Source organism: Zalophus californianus, chromosome 6 (assembly GCF_009762305.2).
Source record: "Zalophus californianus isolate mZalCal1 chromosome 6, mZalCal1.pri.v2, whole genome shotgun sequence".
In the NCBI taxonomy this organism is placed as follows: domain Eukaryota; kingdom Metazoa; phylum Chordata; class Mammalia; order Carnivora; family Otariidae; genus Zalophus; species Zalophus californianus.
The window spans coordinates 35,254,672-35,275,013 of record NC_045600.1 but is presented as its reverse complement, the minus strand read 5'-3'; the positions used below and the strand labels follow the sequence as shown (position 1 = coordinate 35,275,013).

The 20,342-nt window shown below is 46.2% G+C and overlaps 1 protein-coding gene across 2 annotated transcripts in view; it reads left to right on the top strand.

Moving 5' to 3' along the window:
• Positions 1-18,816, top strand: part of LOC113908809 (protein farnesyltransferase subunit beta) — a 61,498-nt gene extending 42,682 nt beyond the window's left edge. The window contains exons 8-12 of one of the 2 annotated variants that reach the window (XM_027569277.1): positions 3,280-3,409; positions 6,045-6,177; positions 11,791-11,902; positions 12,703-12,817; positions 17,413-18,816. In XM_027569277.1, coding sequence (XP_027425078.1) covers positions 3,280-3,409; positions 6,045-6,177; positions 11,791-11,902; positions 12,703-12,817; positions 17,413-17,544 — 622 coding nt within the window. In that variant the 3' untranslated portion in view covers positions 17,545-18,816. Of the gene's footprint in view, positions 1-3,279; positions 3,410-6,044; positions 6,178-11,790; positions 11,903-12,702; positions 12,818-17,331 lie in introns of both variants that reach the window. The other variant, XM_027569276.1, reaches the window with a different exon arrangement.
• The last annotated feature ends 1,526 nt before the right edge of the window (positions 18,817-20,342 follow it).

Below are 20,342 nucleotides of genomic sequence, written 5' to 3'. Positions count from 1 at the left end.
CATGATATGGATTTTTTTTTTTAATTTCTTTTGGCACTCAGCAGGTATATTCAATCTGGAATTGCATATACTTTAGTTCCAAGAATCTTCATTATATTATTTCTTTGATAATTTCTTTCCCTCCATTTTCTGTGTTTGCTGTTTTTATAATCTCCTATAAGTAGGGTTGGTCTTTTAATTTTTCAAATTATTTTGCCTATCAAGACTCTTAATCTTTCTTTTTTTAAAATTTTTTATTGTTATGTTAATCACCATACATTACATCATTAGTTTTTGATGTAGTGTTCCATGATTCATTGTTTGTGTATAACACCCAGTGCTCCACGCAGAACGTGCCCTCCTTAATACCCATCACCAGGCTAACCCATCCCCCCCACTCCCTTTCTTATTGTACTTTCTGAGAGATTCCCTTACCTTTTATTTTCTAAACCTTCTGTTGAGTTTTTATTTCTGCAATTCTATTTTAAATTTTCCAGAGCTTATTTTATTCTCATTTATAAAAGAAACACTTTTTTATATACTCTCCTGTTCTTGTTTCAGGCGTATTTTATTCTTGAAGTATTTTTATCTCATATAATATTTTATCTAAAAAGTTTCCTTCTGTTCCCTATGTTATTTCTCCAACTTATTTTTGTGTGTCTGTTCTGGTCTCTCTCTTTAGTATTAGAGACTGCTGAAATGTCTGGTGTTCGTATTTAGGAGCCAAGTGCTAAAAAGCTGATGGAGAGCTATGTGTGCCAGGATTCAGCCTTTCACCCCATTGGGGTTTTTCCCTTGGGTTCATCAGCTTCCATTGAGGAGGATCTTCCAGATTCCTGGTTGGGGTAGGAGTTGGCAGCCAACTTTGTGAAATACTAGGAGGAAACAGGGTGGGGGGTGTTTGTGTTCCGATTATAGATTCTCATGCAATCCCCTGCTCAGTGTGGTGCCTCCCTCCTGCTCTCAGCTGTGCTGGATATTCTGGAGTTCAGACCCTCTTGATTAAACCCCTGAAACCCTGATCTTCTGCTGGGTACCTGGGGGTCTAATTGATTCTTACATACATTTGCAGCCAGTTAACTTGTTTCCACCTCATGCGGCTTCTCGAGGTGTCCTGTGCCTCCAGTAGGTCCTGGTCCTTCCACAGAGCACATCACCCTGCTTTCTGTTGCCGCCTGCCCTGGGCTGGAGGGCAGGTCTCTCTAATCTGTTAGGTCCATTACTTCTTCTCTCTCTCCTTTCCTGGCTTTTGAAATTTTGTTATCTCCTGTCTGTGTTCATATCTTCTCCTATGCTTTTTACCCTTGTGGGTTTATCCCTTTTGAAATTCCTTTCCTTTCCTTTTACTGGGCTCTTGTGCTCAATCTGTTAGATTTAACTAGAAGACACTCCTGAAGAATTTTACTAAATTTACTAATTTACAATGATTAAAATTGCTCCCATGCATATAAAGGGAGGAAAAGCAGAATGTAAGCCATGTGCGTTCGTGTGTGTGTGTGTGTGTATGTGTGTGTGTGTGTGTGTGTGTGTTTGGAGAGAGAGAGAGGCAGAGGTGCAGAAACCAACAGCGGTCACTGCTGGTGACAGGGACTGGGGGCTAGGGTGGGCAGGAGATTTACTTCTCATTATTTGTTCTTTAACACTATCTGTTTTTTTTAATTCAAAACGGTTTTTGAAAGATAAGTTATGTTAAGAAAAATGCTAAGAGGTCCCCAGCATGTCCCTCACTCATCAGACTCTTCACAACTATTACTACACTACATGCGGCCAAACGTGAGAGAAGGAACATTCGCCGCTGGGGGGTGGGGGGGGTGGGGGGCAAGCGCCAGGGTCCTGGGACAGAGGTGCTGAGGAGTCAGTGCAGGGAACAGTAGCCTGTTTTTGGCTTGGCACTCTACACTGTGATGTCCCTGGGCCTGGGGACTGCTCTGAAAAAGGCCTTTGAGTTCCCGAGATGCCAGGCCTCTAGGGAGAGGTGCCTGGAAGACGGGCAGGATTACTGCTTCTTTTCACTTCCGTCCGGAAGTTCTGCCAAGTTTTGGAGTAAGCGCTCCTCCCCCTGTGCACCTGTTCTCTAGCTGGGACTGGGATGCGGACACACCTGCAGAGTACGAGCCCGTGTTCATACATGGAGATCACGGGAAGTAAAGTCCTGCACTGTTATAGGAAACTACACTAAGAAAATTTCTTTATTTCACAGATAAAACATTTATTACAGGCAAGCAAAAAGAAGAACATCCAAACCACTTGGAATCTACCATCAACCACTCTGTTGGTGTATATCTTTCTAGAATTCCAGAAAAATTATATAGTACATTATTACTTTGTAACTTTTTGCATGTGATATATTTGGAACATCTTTAAATATACTTCATAGCATCGTTTTTAAATGAGTGGTTTTCTATTGTACAATATGCCATAATTTATATAACTGGTCCCTTACTGTTGAGCTCCTGAGTTTCTAATATTTCACTGTTATAAATGGGAATGGTAAACATTCTTATAATCTGCTATTTGAATACATTTTTGCTTATTTTGTAGGATTAATTCCTAGAAATGACCTTCTATTGCTGGTCCAAAGATCAGGCATGTTTTTATGACTAGAGAAACACTATTAATATACAGTGTAACCCCAAATAATAACAATTATGATAATAAATTAGTAATTTAAATATATAGGAAGTTATTATTTTAAAAATAAGTTTATTTTGGGATGCCGGGGTGGCTCAGTCGGTTAAGTGTCTGCCTTCGGCTCGGGTCCTGGGTTTGAGTTCCACATCAGGCTCCTTGCTCAGCGAGGAGCCTGCTTCTCCCTCTGACTGCCACTTCCCCTGCTCATGCACTCTCTCTATCTCTGACAAATAAATAAAATAAAAAAGTTTATTTTGATAGTAATATGGGTATTTATGTTCATTATAGGAACTTGCTGAAAATACAGAAAAGAGGAAAAATACCAGCAATAGATACAGCATTTAAATACCAGTTGTCATACTATGTATGATTTTATAACTTTTTCCTTAAAAGTAAAGATTTGAGATACTATGTTACATAACTAGACTATTTCTGAGCCCCCCCCCCTTTTTTTGGAGGGACGGGCATTTGCAAAAGTTAATTAGCTGGCATCTTTCCATTCCTAGCTGTGACGGTTCATGTGGTGACCTGAGCAAACTTGTTCTTTGCCGTCCAGGGTGGTTCCGCACTTGCACCGCACCGCCTCCCCCCTGCCGCCTGGCCCACTCCGGCTGGCCGCTCGTTGGTTGACACTGACCACTCAGCCTGCTCTTCTTGATCTCCTCCTAGGTGTCAGAATTGGGAAGGTGGAATTGGTGGGGTGCCGGGGATGGAAGCCCACGGTGGCTATACTTTCTGTGGCCTGGCTGCACTGGTCATCCTCAAGAAGGAACGTTCCTTGAACTTGAAGAGCTTATTGGTAAGTGTCTGTTGACCCCTCTTCCTCTCAGGCCCTAGGCCCCTGGTGATGTGACTGCTCAGCCTCACAGGCTTGGGGACGGTTCGGCTGTGGGAAGGGCCTAGAGTTCCTGCCCTGAGCCCATGAACTAAATGACCTGTAATGAAGCTTTTCAACGCAGTTGTTGGGGCGCTTAGTACTTTTCCAAGAAAGCGGGAGGGGTGAACGTCTGCTCTCGGCCTTGGCTCCTTTCTTCCTGTCTTTCCATCTTCCTGCCCTAACCTTTCTGTGGTGTGTTAGGCCAACTCCATAGTCGTCTTGAGTCCCTCACACATCTGGCATGAGCCAGAGTACTTTGCTCATACTTCAAGACTGTAGCTTCAATCTCTTAAATTTGTGTGTCTTAGAACTAATCTCCTAAGAGAAAACGTCGTGAGAAGGTCTCTCAGGCCTTTTGAAGCCAAGCTTTTGTTACTGACTGCAATATGTGAACATGTAGTAACTACATTTAAATGAGCTGGGCAGAGCAGGGTGGCTGCATTGAGCAGGGAGCCCTGGCATGTGTGTCTGGACTCTAGCTAGGCTCCTGACAAATACTGAGAGGAATTCAGGAAGCAGTCAGCTTCAGGGAGTCACTAGATTGTACTGAAATTATCAGAGGCCTAGTGTACAAACACACACACACCCAGTGCCACCATCTTCAGGGAAGCATTTACTCCCAACCATGACCTCAAAGCAAACCAGCTGCAACTGACATTCACCTCCTCTCCCTAAGTTCAGATGTCAGCCTCTCATCATAGGAACTGTCGTGAGACCCATCATGAGCTTGCAAGAAAGTTTCTGGTAATCTCTGTAGATACATGACCAGCAGTATTTTGTCCTCATCTTTAGGAAGCCTCCTATAGTATACTTTCCTTGAAGGTTCATGCTGAAATAGCCAACTTTGTGCACTGGACTTAGAGTTTGTTAGACATTTAAAAGTCTGATCACCAATAAGGCATGAAATATGAAAGTCCCATTTCCCAGGCAGAAATAAGGAATATAATTAGCAGAAGCCTCAGTTACAATGGCAGTATTCTAGATTGGAGCCCTGTCTCTACCACTTCCTAACCATGTGACCTTAGGAAATATGTCTGTTTTAGCTTCCATTTTTTTCTCCTCTATAAGGCAGAGATAACAGTTTTTTGAAGCTTAAAGGAGAGATTAGCAGTTCGGACTCTGAAAGTTAAAGGAGAAAAAAATCTATAAACCAGCCCGGCATATAGTAGGTGCTCACTAAATGCCAGTGTCCTTCTCACCCAAACTACTCTCTCCCTTCTGTTTACCCAGGAGACCTAGGACCCATCCCTGAAGGATTTTATGAATTCATATAGCCAAGGGAAACAGAATAAACCCATGGGCTTAGACATTGGAAAAAATTATTTAGTCTGACTTAAAAACCATTAGTCTGGGGAAAAAAAAAACAACCCTTAGTCTGTAGGGTAAGTAAAAATGAAGAATGGACTCCCCACCGTAGTACCTGTTTTCTCTTTCCTTGAGTGTTACTTCACCTACTTTCATTAAATGGCATCATCCCTAAAGCACTGGCTCATTGAAACCTCACCGGGGACATATCAGTACCTGCACCTGCAGTCTAGTTTTTATGTCTGTCTTCTGAGAATTTGGGACTTGACCCTTATGGGTGAGTGTTGCCTTGAACAGGGATATAATCTAAACTCCACAACTACTAACTAAAAGCACGCTGGACACCACCACCCCCCCCCAATTCTAAAAAGGGCCCTTGGTGGCTCCTTTTGGGAACTCAGTCTAGCAAGAACCTAGGGACAAGGAGATGCCCTATTCTGCATCGTTCAGTTCTGAAAGTCGGTGGCTGGTGGCTGGAACTGCCTGGGAGGCAAATGGAGATGTCATTATCTGCTCAGCCAGTTGGTTCTGCTGATTCCTGGAGGCCAAACCCACGGCTATCTTGATTTTGGTAGCAGCACGTGTTTAGGAGACTTGGAGATAAGTGGGAAGGGCGGCATCATGGGTGACTGCTAAGTGACATCAGGAGCCATTTTCCAGGGTCAGAGTGAAAGATTTTCTTCTGTTAGGCAGCCAGGTTCCCCTGGAGAAGCAGAGGGTCTAGACTGGACAGAGCCGTCATTGGTGGTTAGGGTAACGGCTTCTGCTTCCAGTCCTGCAAGTGACTTGCTAAGAAACCTTGGATGGATTTCTTCAGGTGCCAAGTCAAAGTCAGGAACGGTTTGAGATCATCTGACGAGACATAGCACAAAAGTCCACTTAGCTGCTTTTAATAAACTTCCCTGAGCAGGGAAAGTGGTTAGAAACAAGCCCCTGGTGGTCTTGCTTTACATTTCCTAGTTCAGCCTTGTTTATGGAGAGACACTTGCAGGTCTCCTTACAGGCCAGCCCGGCCTCTTCATCCTGTCAGCACCAGAACCCATCTGGAACCCAGGAAGAGGTGGTCCGTTGTCTGTTAGGCACGGAGCCGAGATGCATTGCCCTGAAGGGGTCCAGCTGAAGTGCTCCACGCTGCATTTGCAGCAGTGAGGGGGAGGAAAAACAGCCCCCACACGGGGACTGCCGGTGCCAAGAAGCCAGGGGACAGGACCTTCGCCTACAACTGCCTCTCCCTTGTCTGTGTCATTCTCAGCAATGGGTGACCAGCCGGCAGATGCGCTTCGAAGGTGGCTTTCAGGGCCGCTGCAACAAGCTGGTGGATGGCTGCTACTCCTTCTGGCAGGCGGGGCTCCTGCCCTTGCTGCACCGCGCACTGCATGCTCAAGGTGAGCCCGAGGGGTGGCGGGGCCGGGGGGTGGCTGGCGGGGGTCTGGCCATGTCCCGCGGCTGCTCACCAAGTCAGGAAGCCAGAGTGCTTTTTTAGGGGGGCAGAAATGAGCTCTGTCTGTCCTGGATTTCGAGTGCCCGGTGTGGAACCTCCTGCCTTGGGCATGCATGCGCAGACCAGGATTTAACTCCAGTGGTTCAGTCGCGTTATGGGTACTGCTTCAAACTGGCTGTGGCCGGCAGGAGGTGGGTGTGCGTCCTGGGCCCCGGGGTGAGTGTCGCCTTAGCTGGGTGTGAAGCCACAGTTTCCAGTGCAGAGTTCCGTACCAGTCATATCAGAACTGAGAACCCGCGCTCTGCACGTCACGGTCACAATAGTGACCACAGAGGCACTTTCAGAAAGGGGCAGAGAAACAGAACCCATGCGGAAAAGATCCACCATGTCTGACAGACTTTGTAGTTGCCCCCATTAGAAATGTAGTTGCGGCCATTAGAAACATCTTAAGTTCACTGGAGAGTCCTAAATGCAAGTTTGTTCCCCCCCACGCCTGGAGTGGAGAGACCTGTGTTCATTTCTGTGGAGTCTCAAATGGGAATTCCAAACCAAAGCACTTAGAGAGCAAGCAAAATTTCTGGGAGCCTTCCTTTGTTATCTCTTGAAATCTCAGGTTGCCTGCGGACTCCCAAATCATCCTAATTTATTTTATGTGAGAGCAGGGTGTCCCTGAGGAAACCAGTGGGAGAGGGGGAGTCATGGCTGCCCCCGTGGGTACTGATCTGTTCTTGGAGTGAGATCCCTTGGCCCAGAGGGAAGGTTTTCTTTGGACTTAGTAGTTGGGTAATTACTTGCTCAAATGTGGAAGATGAGATTCCTCCCTACTGCCTTGCCATCCCCACATGCCTTTTCTTCTTCTTTGGTTGTTCTTTCTGAGCCCCTTTCTTTGGTTTCTTCATTTCATGTGAGTTGTGGCCACTTTGGATACGGACTCGAAGTAAACAGAACCTCTGCCTATCTTCCCATTCTCCCAGTCGTAGTCTGTCCTGAGATTCCTTGCCTGGGGCTGCAGAGCTTTCGGTTTCAGGGCGTTAAGATATATCATTCCCCTGACTCTGGAGCCTGCACTGTCTCTGGCTTGACCATTGTAATAGAGAAGTCAAGAACTCCCCAAGAGTCCAATGTTTTCAAAGCAAAAATAGCTTGGAGTTTTAGTGATTTCTTTATCTGGAACTGGTGAGGTGAAGCCCCTGGTAAAATGGTCAGCCTTTCACAAGCCTGCCCCTGGGGGGGGATGCGATGCAGTCCTGGTGCTGTCGCCAGGAGCATCCCGGAGAGAGCTGTTACAGGAGCGGCACCTGCCAGTGTCTTCGGTGGGGGGTGGGATGACGGGGGGGGGGGGGGGCTGACATTTTGTTTATTGTAGCACACGCTCTGGAGGCCTAATCGCATGCAAAGCTTTGCCTGAGGAAAAGGTTGCCTGTGAATCTTGGGCCTTGCAGCTTTTTTCAGTGCTTGGGAGAAGCCCTGGGTTGGGCTTGAAGCTCACCCACCTCTCAGCAACAGTGATAAAGGAAAAAGGGAAATGTCTTAAGCAGTGGGCATAATACTGACACTGGGAGTCAAAAGGAGACGATGTGTAGAAAGATACTCATAATATACTACGATCAAAGGTTTCAAAGCAGTATGTATATAATTCCATTTTTTTAAAGAGAGAGAGAGTGCAAGCATTGGGGGCAGGGCAGAGGGAGAAGGAGAGAGAGAATCTTAAGCAGGTTCCACGCCCAGCGAGGAGCCTGACAGTGCTCGATCTCACAACCCTGAAATGGTGACCTGAGCCGAAATCAAGAGTCTGATGCTTAGCTGACTGAGCCAGCCAGGTGCCCCTATAATTCCATTTTTTAGTGAAGAGTTGACTCCAAAAAATTACTAGAAGGTATCTGGGTTGTGAAATGACAGGTGATATTTGTTTTCTTTCATGTTATTTTTATCTTCTGATTTTCTACAATTAATTTGTATTTCTTGTATAAAGAAAAATAAATGTTATTTTACAAAAGAAGAGAAATTCTATAAACAAAACAAGTAGCAAGGTGGGAAAAATTATTTGTGACAAATGACAAAGGGCTAATTTCTTTAATTTGAGAGACTCCTACAAATCACTAAGAAATAGCTAAACAACCCCCCTGAAACCCAGGCAGAGGATCTGAACGGGGAGATTCCGAACAGGCAGGGAAAGAACTCCTGGTGGTGTTACTTCTGCTACCATTGCCCCTCCTCCTGGGCGCTCAGCCTCAGCCTGGGACTCAGCGGAGTCCTTCACTCGTATTTTCTCATTTGAGCCTCAGAACAATGTCATGAAACAGGTACTCTTGTTACCCCCATTTTGTAGATGAGGAAACGAAGAACAGCAAGGCTCAGTGACCTGCTCTATGATACCCGATCGCCACCTAGGCCGGTGTAACCGCCGCAGATGGCATAAATGGAACAAAAAGATGACAGTGAAAGACATGCAAATAAAATCAGTGGGACACTGGTCGTTTTTACTGTCAGATTGCCAGAGATGAGGAAACGTGGTGCCCAACGTTGGGAAGAGTGTGGGAAAACAGGCACTCTTGTACTGTCAGTGTGGGTGTAAACAGCTGTTTTGGTTTTCGGAGGGTAGTTTGGAGACTTGTTTAATTACTTAAATCAGGCTAGTGCATGGTCAGGGGAATTTACCTGCAGAGATATTAGCAAAGGATGTGTATTGAGGTGGAGTTTAATGGCGAACAACCGAACTGCTCATGAAAAGGTTAATACGGGTTAAGCGGTTAAGCATCTGCCTTTGGCTCAGGTCATGATCTCGGGTCCTGGGATCAAGCCCCGCATCGGGCTCCCCGCTCAGTGGGGGGTGTGCTTCTCCCTCTCCCTCTGCCCCTCCTCGCCGCTCGTGCTCTGTCTCTCAAATAAACAAATAAAATCTTTAAAAAAAAAAAGGTTAATAGTTAAATATATTACGATTTCTCCATACCATGGTTACATGCAATGGGCTACTATGGAAAACTCTCCGGAACCCAAGATAAAGTGTAAAAAGTGTGGTCTGTGTGCACACAGGCTGACAGCCCCACAGCTTTTCCTGGAAGCGAGTAAAACCCCTTTAACAATGGGCACCTTTGGCAGAAGGATGGGAGTTGAAGGGAGGGAGACATATATTGAATTTTTTTTTCCTTCTGGACCATACTCTGCTTTTTTCTTAACCGTGTGCATTCCTACTTTTATCTCAGTAAGCGACCCAATACACTTTTTAAAGGCGATGATCCTATTACTAGTTAAAGAGATAACAAGGGGCCAACCCCTCGCGGCACACACACCCAGTAGGACCTCACTGGCCACCTCCACATAGGTCGCTGGTGTGTGGGTGTAGAACACAGTGGTTGAAGAGAAGAACAAATTACTTAGATTTTTAAACTATAAAATGCTGACTAAATGAGAGAGTTCTTTGGTTTCCTTGGAGCCGTAGGAAAGCAGCAGGCCTGTGAGCGTGTGTTTGGATTGGCAGTTACCGGAGGCTCGAATGTTCTCGGAGGCATACTGCAGGCCTGTTTTTGTCCACCAAAGTTGAGCTACATGTCACTGTACCTGTCCGTTACTGTTTGGGAACACTTTTCTAAGAGAATCTTTGAGATGCAAAATGACATGATGGGGATTTGTAAGGTGAGGGAGAGGCATGAAGGATTTAGAAGGCTGATCCCAGGGCCGTCAGCAGCACCCTGTAATCCCGTCTACCTTCATCTGTGATTTGTGTGGTGCTGCGCAAATTCCAAGATCCCAGGAAGCTCCTTGTTGGGTTTGTGAACTTTGAGCTTGCAGACTTCCGTAATACAGCACGTCACTGACCCACTCCGTAATCTGTCTAATAGTAAACGTAGCCGTTGCTTTTCACATTCTGATTTTAGTGATAGGTGAGCACTTACCTTAAAATAATAGTCTTTTATTTCTTATAAGATATAGAATAAAGGTATATTTTGTACAGATGTTTAATGCAGTTTAAGACATTTGCTTTAAAAAAAAACAGCTTCCTTGAGATATAATTCACATAACCGTACAATTCACTTATTTAAAATATACAATTCATTGGTTTTTAGTGTCGTCACAGATTTGTGCAACCATGACCATAATCAATTTTAGAATTTTCCTCACCTCCCCAAAGTCCCTGTACCTATTAAATAGGCTTCTTTAAAGAAGAAATCACAAAGGATTGATTGATTACAGCAGAGAAAAATGTATGCCTGTAGCATTAAATGGAAAACACAAAATACAAAATTATAATAACTATATAGAAAAATGCATAGAAACGAAAAAAGACTGGAAAAAAAATTAGCTTTTAATTGCTATTTACAAATTGTTTGCTATCTTTGTAGTAGCCCAGGGATCAAAGTATAAAATTAATCAAGGACTGAATGCACGTGTGTAGTTTTTTGTTTTTAAATTCTTTTTTTTTTCAAAGATTTTATTTATTTATTTGACAGAGAGAGACAGCGAGAGCAGGAACACAAGCAGTGGGAATGGGAGAGGGAGAAGCAGGCTTCCCGCTGAGCAGGGAGCCCGATGCGGGGCTCGATCCCAGGACCCTGGGACCATGACCTGAGCCGAAGGCAGATGCTTAACGACTGAGCCACCCAGACGCCCTCATGTGTATAGTTTTTAAAAACCAGTTACCATGTAAGTGCTTCTGCAAACATCCATCTGTTGGCAGTCTGTCTCTCCTCCCCACTTGATAACTGTACAGTACACAGAATTCTCTGACCGTACGGATTCAGCTTCAGAGTGTAGAAGCCCAGTTGCTTGTCCCTACTTTAGTATTATTACCACAATTGCCAGTTTCTGCTGCTACCATATTAGATGATGCAAGAATCCTGGCAGTTACTAGTAATGCTTCTTAGGAAAAGTTTTTGAGCCAAGAGAAAAGTTGGAGGACACCCTTTGGAGATAGATTAAGTTCAGGCTTAGAAAACAGAAGGAACAGACATCACTCCTGTTGCGGGTTCCCTTAGCCAATTGGAGTGAGACATATGCTAGACGAAGTGTCTTAGGAAGCCCAGAGCAGTATAGGGCACCTGGCTGGCGCAGTTGGTTAAGTGTCTGACTCTTGGTTTTGGCTCAGGTCATGATCTCAGGGTTGTGGGATCGAGCCCCGTGTCGGGCTCCAAGCTCAGCACGGAGTCTGCTTGGGACTTTCTCTCCCTCTCCCTCTGCCCCTTTCCCGCCCCTCAAATAAAGAAAATCTTAAAAAAAAAAAAAAAAGAAGAGGAGTAGGGACTTGTGGACTGAGTCAGGGGTAGTAACAGGGCCGATCTGGAAGGCGGAGCTACCGAGCCACCTTCAGGGATGTGGTTTCGGATGGGCACCCACTCTGCACCGCTGCTCTGACTCGAGTCGAAGGTCAGGAGAGGGACATATCATGGGACTTGTGTGAAGGTGTTAAGTGTCCTGAGAATGTAATTTTCAAAATTAGTCCAGGAAGAATAGAGGGAAACCTTAACTGTCCCCAGTGGGTAATAAGATATAAAGATATCATTGATACCGTGTTGGCTGTTTCCCTGGCGTGGGCCTGCCCTGATCCTCTGCCTTCCTGCAGGCGACCCTGCTCTCAGCATGAGCCACTGGATGTTTCATCAGCAGGCCCTGCAGGAGTACATCCTTATGTGCTGCCAGTGCCCCGCCGGGGGGCTTCTGGATAAACCTGGCAAGTGAGTGCCTTCTCTCAGGAGAGGGAGGGACGGGGAAGGGAGAGAGGGTGGGCCACTCAGGCCTACCTCTGCAGAGGTGTGTGTGGGTGGTGGTGGGGGGTCCCTTTCTATCCAGCTGCTTAGTACTAGGGTGAAGCACCCCCATGGGGGCACCCCTTCTAGTTCCATCCTGGCACCTCCGAGCTTACATGCACTCCCCTCTCCAGGTAGGTATACAGATTGCCGGGGTGTAGCTTTTCTTTCCTCCTTTTTTTTTTTTTTTAAATCAAACTGATCTAAATAGAATAGGATACAGGATTTTAAAACGCTTGAGTGTCGTAAACAGAAATTACAGTCACAGCTATTGCCACGTAGATTAAATATCTTTAGGTGCCACAGTCAAAGAAAAGGGACATCAGATAAATCCTGTCCCCCTCGCTATTGGGCATGCGCACACCCTGCCCCTGTCAACATCCAGGGGAGGGCCCAGCTCAAGGCTAGTCCCCAGCAGTTGATCAGGAAGAATTTGACCCATTTCTAAGCATTTTGGTAGTCTTTTGGAGAAGTATACTAATTTAACACCAGCACCACCCTGGAGAGCCCTTTCCAGAAGACAGCTGGAGGGCCCCTGGAGGGGCCGACTCCACAATGCCAGTTCCTGCTGTGGGGCAGGACGGAAGGATGGGGCTTTGAGAAATGCTGCCGGGTGGCAATGGGATGTGGGGGTGCATCCTGGGCCCGGATCTCTTGTTGGAGGCTGTGCCTGTGAGGATTTGTGGGCAGTGGAGGAGCCCCTGCTCAGAGCCACCTTGTCCGTGCAGGTCTCGGGACTTCTACCACACCTGCTACTGCCTGAGTGGCCTGTCCATAGCCCAGCACTTCGGCAGTGGGGCCATGGTGCACGATGTGGTCCTGGGTGTGCCGGAAAATGCTCTGGTAAGACGGGATGGGGGGCTTGACACCCCTTCTCCACAGGGTCCCCAGGACTGTGCGCAGGCCTGTGAGCGCGCTGCCCCCCTGCCCTGGATCTGCAGCCTTCCGGGAGGAGCTGGTGACTGATGAGGGAACTGCCTCAAGGCAAACTCCGGCTTCCAGGTGGGGGGATCCATCTGTGACGGAAGTTCTGTGCCTTTACCCCCTGCCTCAGGACCCAGACCTCTTGCCATTAGTTTGTCCGGGGCAGCGTACTCAGAGGCAGTACGTTTCTGGAATCTGCAGTCACGCAGCCCCCACCGCATGTCTGTGGGAGCCCTCAGCTGGTGTAGCAGCTCTCCAGAGGAGCTTCTGTGAGGTCCCCCCAAAATGCGCCGCCATGGCGCCCTGTGTGTGCCCTCCCTAGCACTCAGCGCAGTTTGTAATGTGTGTGTTTAACTTGTTTTTGTCTGCTGCCCCCCAAAACTGTCAGCTCCGCGAGGGCAGCGTGTTCAGCCCGCCTCCAGCCCTAGAGCAGCCCAGCCGCAGGAAACACCCCTGAGCCCAGACGTGAGCCTGGGACACGAATCCATCCAACACTGTCCGCAGCCAACAAATAATGGGGCCTGTGCAGACTGTCACGAAATAGTTCCAATAGAAGAACACAGATGGCCAGTAGATGGATGAAAAGATGCTCAGCCTCACTGATAAGCAGGGAAAATCGGAGTAACCACCACTCAGCTTTTTCAAGTCTTAACATTTTTCCATATTTGCCTCCCACGCAACCCTTCTCCCTGTCTCGCTCCCCCTGTCCCCAGCATCACCTTGTCCTAAGTCTGACACTCGCCATGGCTGCAGGTGTCTTTGTGCTGTCACTGTGTGTGTGTCCGTCAGCAACACAGACAGGGTAGGCTCTCATGCCTGTTAGAGCACGATCCACCGTGCGTTGCTTTTCTTGCTGACCATGTACTTCTGATGTTTATCTGTGTTCATGTGTTGCTCTGGTTTACCCATTTTAACAACTATACGGCATTCCCATGTGTAAGTGTACCCCAAATTCTCGGTTAACATCGAGGTGGTTTTGGTTCGTGCTGTTGCAGACAGACTTGTAGTGTCCTTTGTGGTAGTTTGTCTAGGAGAGACTCGCTGGTTGAAGAGAAACACTTGATCTTCACTAGACAGCGCCTACCCATCCCCCACGTGGTTGTGTTATTTGACGCTCACGCAGTACTCAGGGTGCTGCTCCGTAGTCCCACCTTTCCTTTCTGCCATTTGATACATGGGAAGTGGTACCTCAGTTTTATTTTTGCATTTCCCTGATTACTAGTAAGCTTGAGCATCTTTTCAGAAGCTCATTGACCATTTGTGTTATGGCTTCCTTGAATTGGCTGCCATCTGCTTGCCATCAAACAATTTAATTGTTTGCCCTTTTCTTGTACATTTGTTGGAGTTCTCTGTGTGTTCTTGATAGTAATCCTGTGTTGGTGGTGTGTGTGTAGTGAATCTCTTCCAGTTCATGACTTGTCTTTTCACTTTTCGTGGGGTTTTTTTGTTGTTGTTGAATAGGAGATTTTAAATTTTATAGTGAAAAATTTTACTGCCTTTTTGGTTTTTGAGGGTGTGGAGGGGTACTTAAGAAATCTTTTCTTACCCTGAGGTCATACATATATTTTCTTCCCAACAGTTTAAAGTTTTGCTCTTCCCATCTGGATTTTTAATTCTCCTGGAATTGATTTTTGTCTGTGGTGAGGGGTGGATATAATTTTATCTTTTTTCCATTTGGATGCCCAGTTCACCAGCACTACCACTAATGGAAGTTTACAACTTTCCTTCTGATGTGTGTCCCATATACATCACATACTCAAGTTTCTATATCTGAGGTGACTCTTTTCTGTTCCTTTGGTCTGTTCACCTGTCTGCACTATGTTAAGCAAATCTTAAATGCAGGTAGGCAAGTCCCATCCACCTTGATCTTTTTATTCAAAATTGCCTTGCTAGTCTCTGCTTTTTGCTTTTTCCTATGGATTTTAGGATCAGCTTATCAAGTTCCACAAAAAGCTATAATGGAATTTTTATGGGAATTTGCACTGGATTTAAGATTAATGGGAGAGAACTGACTTCTGAGGCCTTCCGTTTGTGAACACAGTTTTTCAGATTATCTTACACATCCTTCAGTGGTCTTTTATCATTTTCTCCACAAAAGACTATCACATCTTTTGTTAAACTTGTACCTAGGAAATTTATAGTTTTTGTGTCTGTTGTGATTGCAATATTTTTTCCATTATATTTTGTAACTGGTTGTTACTAATGTACAGAAATGATATTTATATTTTAATTTTGTATCCAGCCACCTTGCTGAACTTGCTTAATAGTTGCAATAGTTTGTAGAATCTCTTGGATTTTCTATTTAGAATGTGATGTTATTTTAAAATGAGGACAGTTTTGCCTTTTTCTTTCTGATTCTTTTTTTTTTTTAAAGATATTTATTTATTTAGAGAGAGTATAAGTGGGGGGAAGGGCAGAAGGTGAGGAAGAGAGAAAATCCTCAAGCAGACCTAGGGGCTCAATCTCATGATCCTGAGATCACAACCTGAGCTGAAACCAAAAGTTGGACACTCAACCAACTGAGCCACTCAGGCACCCCTTTCTTTCTGATTCTTAAGAGTTTTATTTCTTTTTCCTGCCTTGGGACATTGGCTAAGACCTACATAGAGTGCTGACTGGAGATAGTCATAGGGGGCGCTCCTTATCTTGCTTCTGGTTGTAATGGGAAGGCGTCTATAATTTCACCATTATGTAGGATCCTTACTGTTTGTTTAAGATTTTATTTATTTATTTATATGAGTGAGAGAGAGTGCACAAGCAGAGGGAGGGGCAGAAGGAGAGGGAGGGGCAGAGGGAGAGGGAGAAGCAGGCTTCCCGCTGAGCAGGCAGCCTGATGTGGGGCTCCACCTGAGCTGAAGGCGGACTTTAACCGACTGAGCCACCCAGGTGCCCCAGGGGGATTTTGATAAATATTTCTGATCTGGTTAAGGCTGTTACTTGCCCTCTCTTCCTGGTTTGCTAGGTTGTTTGTTTTGTTTCAATCATAATCTAATATTATATTTTATTGAGTGTTTTTTCTACACCTGATTTTCCTCCTTTAATCGAATATGCTATTATTTTGTTAATAAATGTTCTGATGTTAACCTTACATTCTCGGGATCAGCCCTTCTTGGTTATAGGACACTGTGTGTGTGTTTATTTAATACATTGCTGGATTCAGTTCGCTAGTATTTTTTGGCTAGTATTTTTATTTAGGATTTTTTGCATGATATTCATAAGAAAAACTGATCTAAAATTTTTGTTTTATTGTATTGCTGTTTCCAGTTTAAATTTCAGGATAATATCTTAGCCTCATAAAATTAGATGGGTATTTTCTCTCCCTGCTGCGCTGCCCCCCCCCCCCCCCGCCTTTCTTTTTTTAAGTCTTTGAGAACATTTGTACAGGTTAGAGATTATCTGTTTCTTGTAGGTTTGATAGCACTTGCTTGAGAAGCCCTCTAGGCCTGGTATCCTGGGGCAGGAATGATGGAAGCAGAATAACCAATTACATTATTGATTTAATTTATTCATGTACATTTTAAAGAACTTCTTGAGTAAATTTTGAAAATTTATATTGCTCTATAGAGTTACTTAGTTTATCTGTACTTTTATATGTTTTGGCATTAAGTCGCTCATAGTATTCTCTCCTAAAAGTTTTAAAACTTAGGGGCACCTGGGTGGCTCAGTCAGCTGAGCATCCGACTCTTGATTTTGGCTCAGGTCATGATCTCGGGGTCATGAGATCGAGCCCTGTGACAGGGTCTGCCCTCAAGGTGGAGTCTGCTTGGGATTCTTTCCCTTTCCCTCCTCGTCCCTCCCGGTTTGCTTGTGCTCTTTCTCTAAAATAAATAAATAATATGTTAAAAAAAAAAAAAAGTTTTAAAACCTCTCCTGCAATTCTGTCCCCTTCTTCATTCTCCCCAAATGGAAGAGTCGTGAATACTGGCCTCCAGTTGTGCTCTTAGACCAAAAGTTTCTTTTGGGTTTCTGCGATGTAGTGGAATAATAGAAAAGAATTTAAACATGGCCTGATACCTTTACTGCGTCATAAGGTTGTGGTCCTTTTTCCTGATTACAAATGTAAATACATGGTGTTTGTTTTAATAATTGGAATATATATAAAAGTATAATTAAGAAAATTTAAAACAATCCTATCACTGTTCCTGTTTGGGTGTATGTCCAATTTCTGCCTGTAAATCACATCTATAAACACATTTTCAAAAAGTTTGGGATAACGTTGTGCATACCATTTTCCTCACTTAATACCTTATAAGCATTTGCCCGTATCATTAAATATTTTGAAAGCATGTTTTTAAGTGGCTACATAATATTCCTTTGTGTCCCATGTACTATTAGATGTTTTTACTAATACCTTGTTGGTGGACATCAGGGCTTTGTGGGACGGATCTCCCTGGGTGTCTCTGATGAGTCCTTCTTCTGCTAAATTCTTACAGGTGCATTTAACTGCTTCAAGGCTGTGCACATTCCCAAGGACCACCGGGGCGATTAACTGGCATCTGCCCTTCTCTTTGCAGCACCCCACTCACCCTGTGTACAATATTGGACCAGATAAGGTGATCCAGGCCACCATGCACTTTCTGCAGAAGCCAGTCCCAGGCTTTGAAGAGCACGAGGCTGAGGCACCAGCAGAGACCGCCAGCACCTAGAAGACAAGGGTCCGTGGCTCTGTGCTCACCCACCTCCCCGGTCAGACCAAGGTGTATACATTTCGATACCTACTGCACTCTGTGCTGCACAAGCCTTGGCCACTATGGAGCTGTGGTCCTTTGTCCTTTCTTGTCAAACAAAACAAAACTGATGTCTCTGGGTTTGGAGAACATAGTGGCGTGGTTTTTTAAAAATTCTTTCCACTTCTGTCAAACCAAAAATCTGTCAGCCCGCGCGGCACCTGAACCCAGCTCTGGCCCGGCCAGGGTTGCTGGGGAACAGTGCATGCTGGGCAGAAGCAGCCCCTCGCCGCCAGCTCTCCGGCCCGGGCAGTCGTATTGAAATGAGTGGTGTCTATAAGTTACTGCTGCGACTCCCGCTTGCACGCCACCCTCAAGTCGCCAGGAAGGTGCCCTCGCATGGGTGAAAATAAGTCTGCTCTGTGCCAAGGGGGAGGGGGGGCTTTGGTCCCATCAAAATGAATTCTGTAGAAAAAATCATGGTGGGACTTCACTAGGAGCTGCCCAAGGCTGTCACCTCCCACCACGGTCATTTGCAAGGGAAAGGAGCTGGGGGAGGGGGAGAAAGGTCTTGGGTTGTGAGCTCCTCCCCCTCCGCATCCGAGAACTGAGCCACACCTCTCCCCAGGGCCCCGATGGGTGTGCCAGCGGAGTTGCTTCACCCACCCGGTGTGGTGACTTCGACCCAGGAAGCCAATTACGAGTGGCAAATGAACCTCTAGTTCAGTTCTGCGCCCGAGGAAGCAGCCCCAGTGCCCACCGCTCCCCGACCCCATCATGTACCGTGAAAAAACCCCTCTAGTGTCTGCAATGCAGCACTGGCGGCCTGTGGCCATTCTGCGTGTTTCCACCTCCCGTCGGACTCCCGGCCCCCTCAAAGGTAGTGTTGTCTTCTCTCATCCCAAGTACTAACGCTACTAAGTCTTTCACCTTAATTTGACTCAGGATTTATTCACGTCCTGCCCACTCTAGGCTCACAGAAATAAAATCAAGTGCTAGATAGGCTGGGGGCCGCCCAGTGTGCTCAGACTGTCGGGGCCTCAGCTGCACGCAGGGACCCCTTTTTGGTCAATGGGGGGTTGAGTCGGGCCACCTGTCCGCGTGGCTGACCTGGCCTTCACGTAAGCAGCCAACAGGAGCGCAGAGATGCAGCAGAGGCTCTTCTCCAAAACTCTGCCCTTCGCAGCCTCTAATTCCCTATTGCTTTGGTGGATGGGGCTATGTATTACCTCCTTGAAATAAAAAAGAATAACATTTTCTATGATGTCTCTCATTTGTGATTGGTACCGAGAAAATTCCCTCCGGATGTCCAGTGTTTGGCGTTATTGAATATTGTTCCCGGATCGCCAGTCTCCTGCGTGCAAGGTTCCGGACCCTGTGCGTTAGCAGTTACAGGGCTCTGGCTTGGGCCCCATCTTCAGACACCCGCTCCAGCCGAGGCCACAGTGGGCCTACCAGCGGGAGAAGCTGTTTCTCCCCAGCTCCCCAGAGCAATTCGGTTGACTCCCCAGCACTCTACACCGTGTCTCATGGTCCGTCTGTGTGTCTGTCTCCTCCAGCTGACTCTGAGCAGGGACTGTGCTCCTGAGTCCTAAGGCAAGCATTCAGCAACAGGTGGGGGCAGTCATCCTGACCAGAGGCAGGGGGCTGTCACCGGAATAGGAACAGGCCAGAATCCCGCAGGCACCTGGCTTTCGTGGAGGGATGAGAAGAGAGTGTCGTCTTTTTGGACTATAATCCCTGCCCCTGGGCTCCCAGTGCCCTGACAACAAAGCTTGGGCTATAGAGCAGCATGGTCAGAGGCATCCTTGCCGTCACTGTAACAAAAGGTCAAGCCCTCGCACCCCGGGAGCCTCCCACAGTGGTAGGGGATGGGTTACAGTAATGGGTGTGGTTAAGAGACAGAAGGGATTGCTCTGGTATGAGCTGGCTTTATTACACCCCAGCCGCAGGGTGTGAGCCGGCCCCAGGGGTAGGTGAAGTGTGCCTCGGTAGAGGAGAGAGGGTCCTTTGCTGGCATTCTTATCTCAGGGCTTTCCACTGGCATAATCATGAGACTCCCTTCCTGCTCCCAGTTGGGTCTGGAGGATTTCCTGATTTTACAGCATTCAAGTGAGTGCTAGAGATGAATTCTCAGATTTATCATGTGGATCCTTAAGTAGAAGGCATTTATGTAGCATTTAAGGTGGGTTACCCCAAATATTTCCCCATCAATAAAGAAATACAAAACTACCACAGATTTCTATATCCAGATGGGCCCCGGCTTCCCCCTTGGATCCATTTCAGATCCACCTTGATCCCCCTATAAGTTGGGCTACCTGCAGGAGAGTTCCTAGTAGCTTCAGCATCCCAACTCCAAGGGAAGGGTCATGGTCTGGGACAGGGAAGTAAATGTTCTTTATGTCTGCAGGCTATCCTAGGCTCTCTGTGGCCAGGACTACTAAAATACAAATACTGCAGAGACCAAATATTAACAAAGATGTAGGATGTCTCTCATTCTCTGGGCTAAGTTCAGTTCAATGAAAGTTTGCTTTCCTAATGCTGATAATCAGACCTGAGGTAAATGATACAGAGGTCTATCATGGAGGGTTACTCACTGTTGCTTCCAGTTGGGGACACAGGTATTCAGTTGAGGGGGAAGTATTTGCTAATATTTTATTAGTCTACCATCTACACCAGGGGGCAGCAAATTTTCTCTGTAAAGGGCCAAATACTAAATATTTTAAGCTTTGCAAACCACTACTCCACTTCAGTCTGCCATTGTAGTACAAACAGCC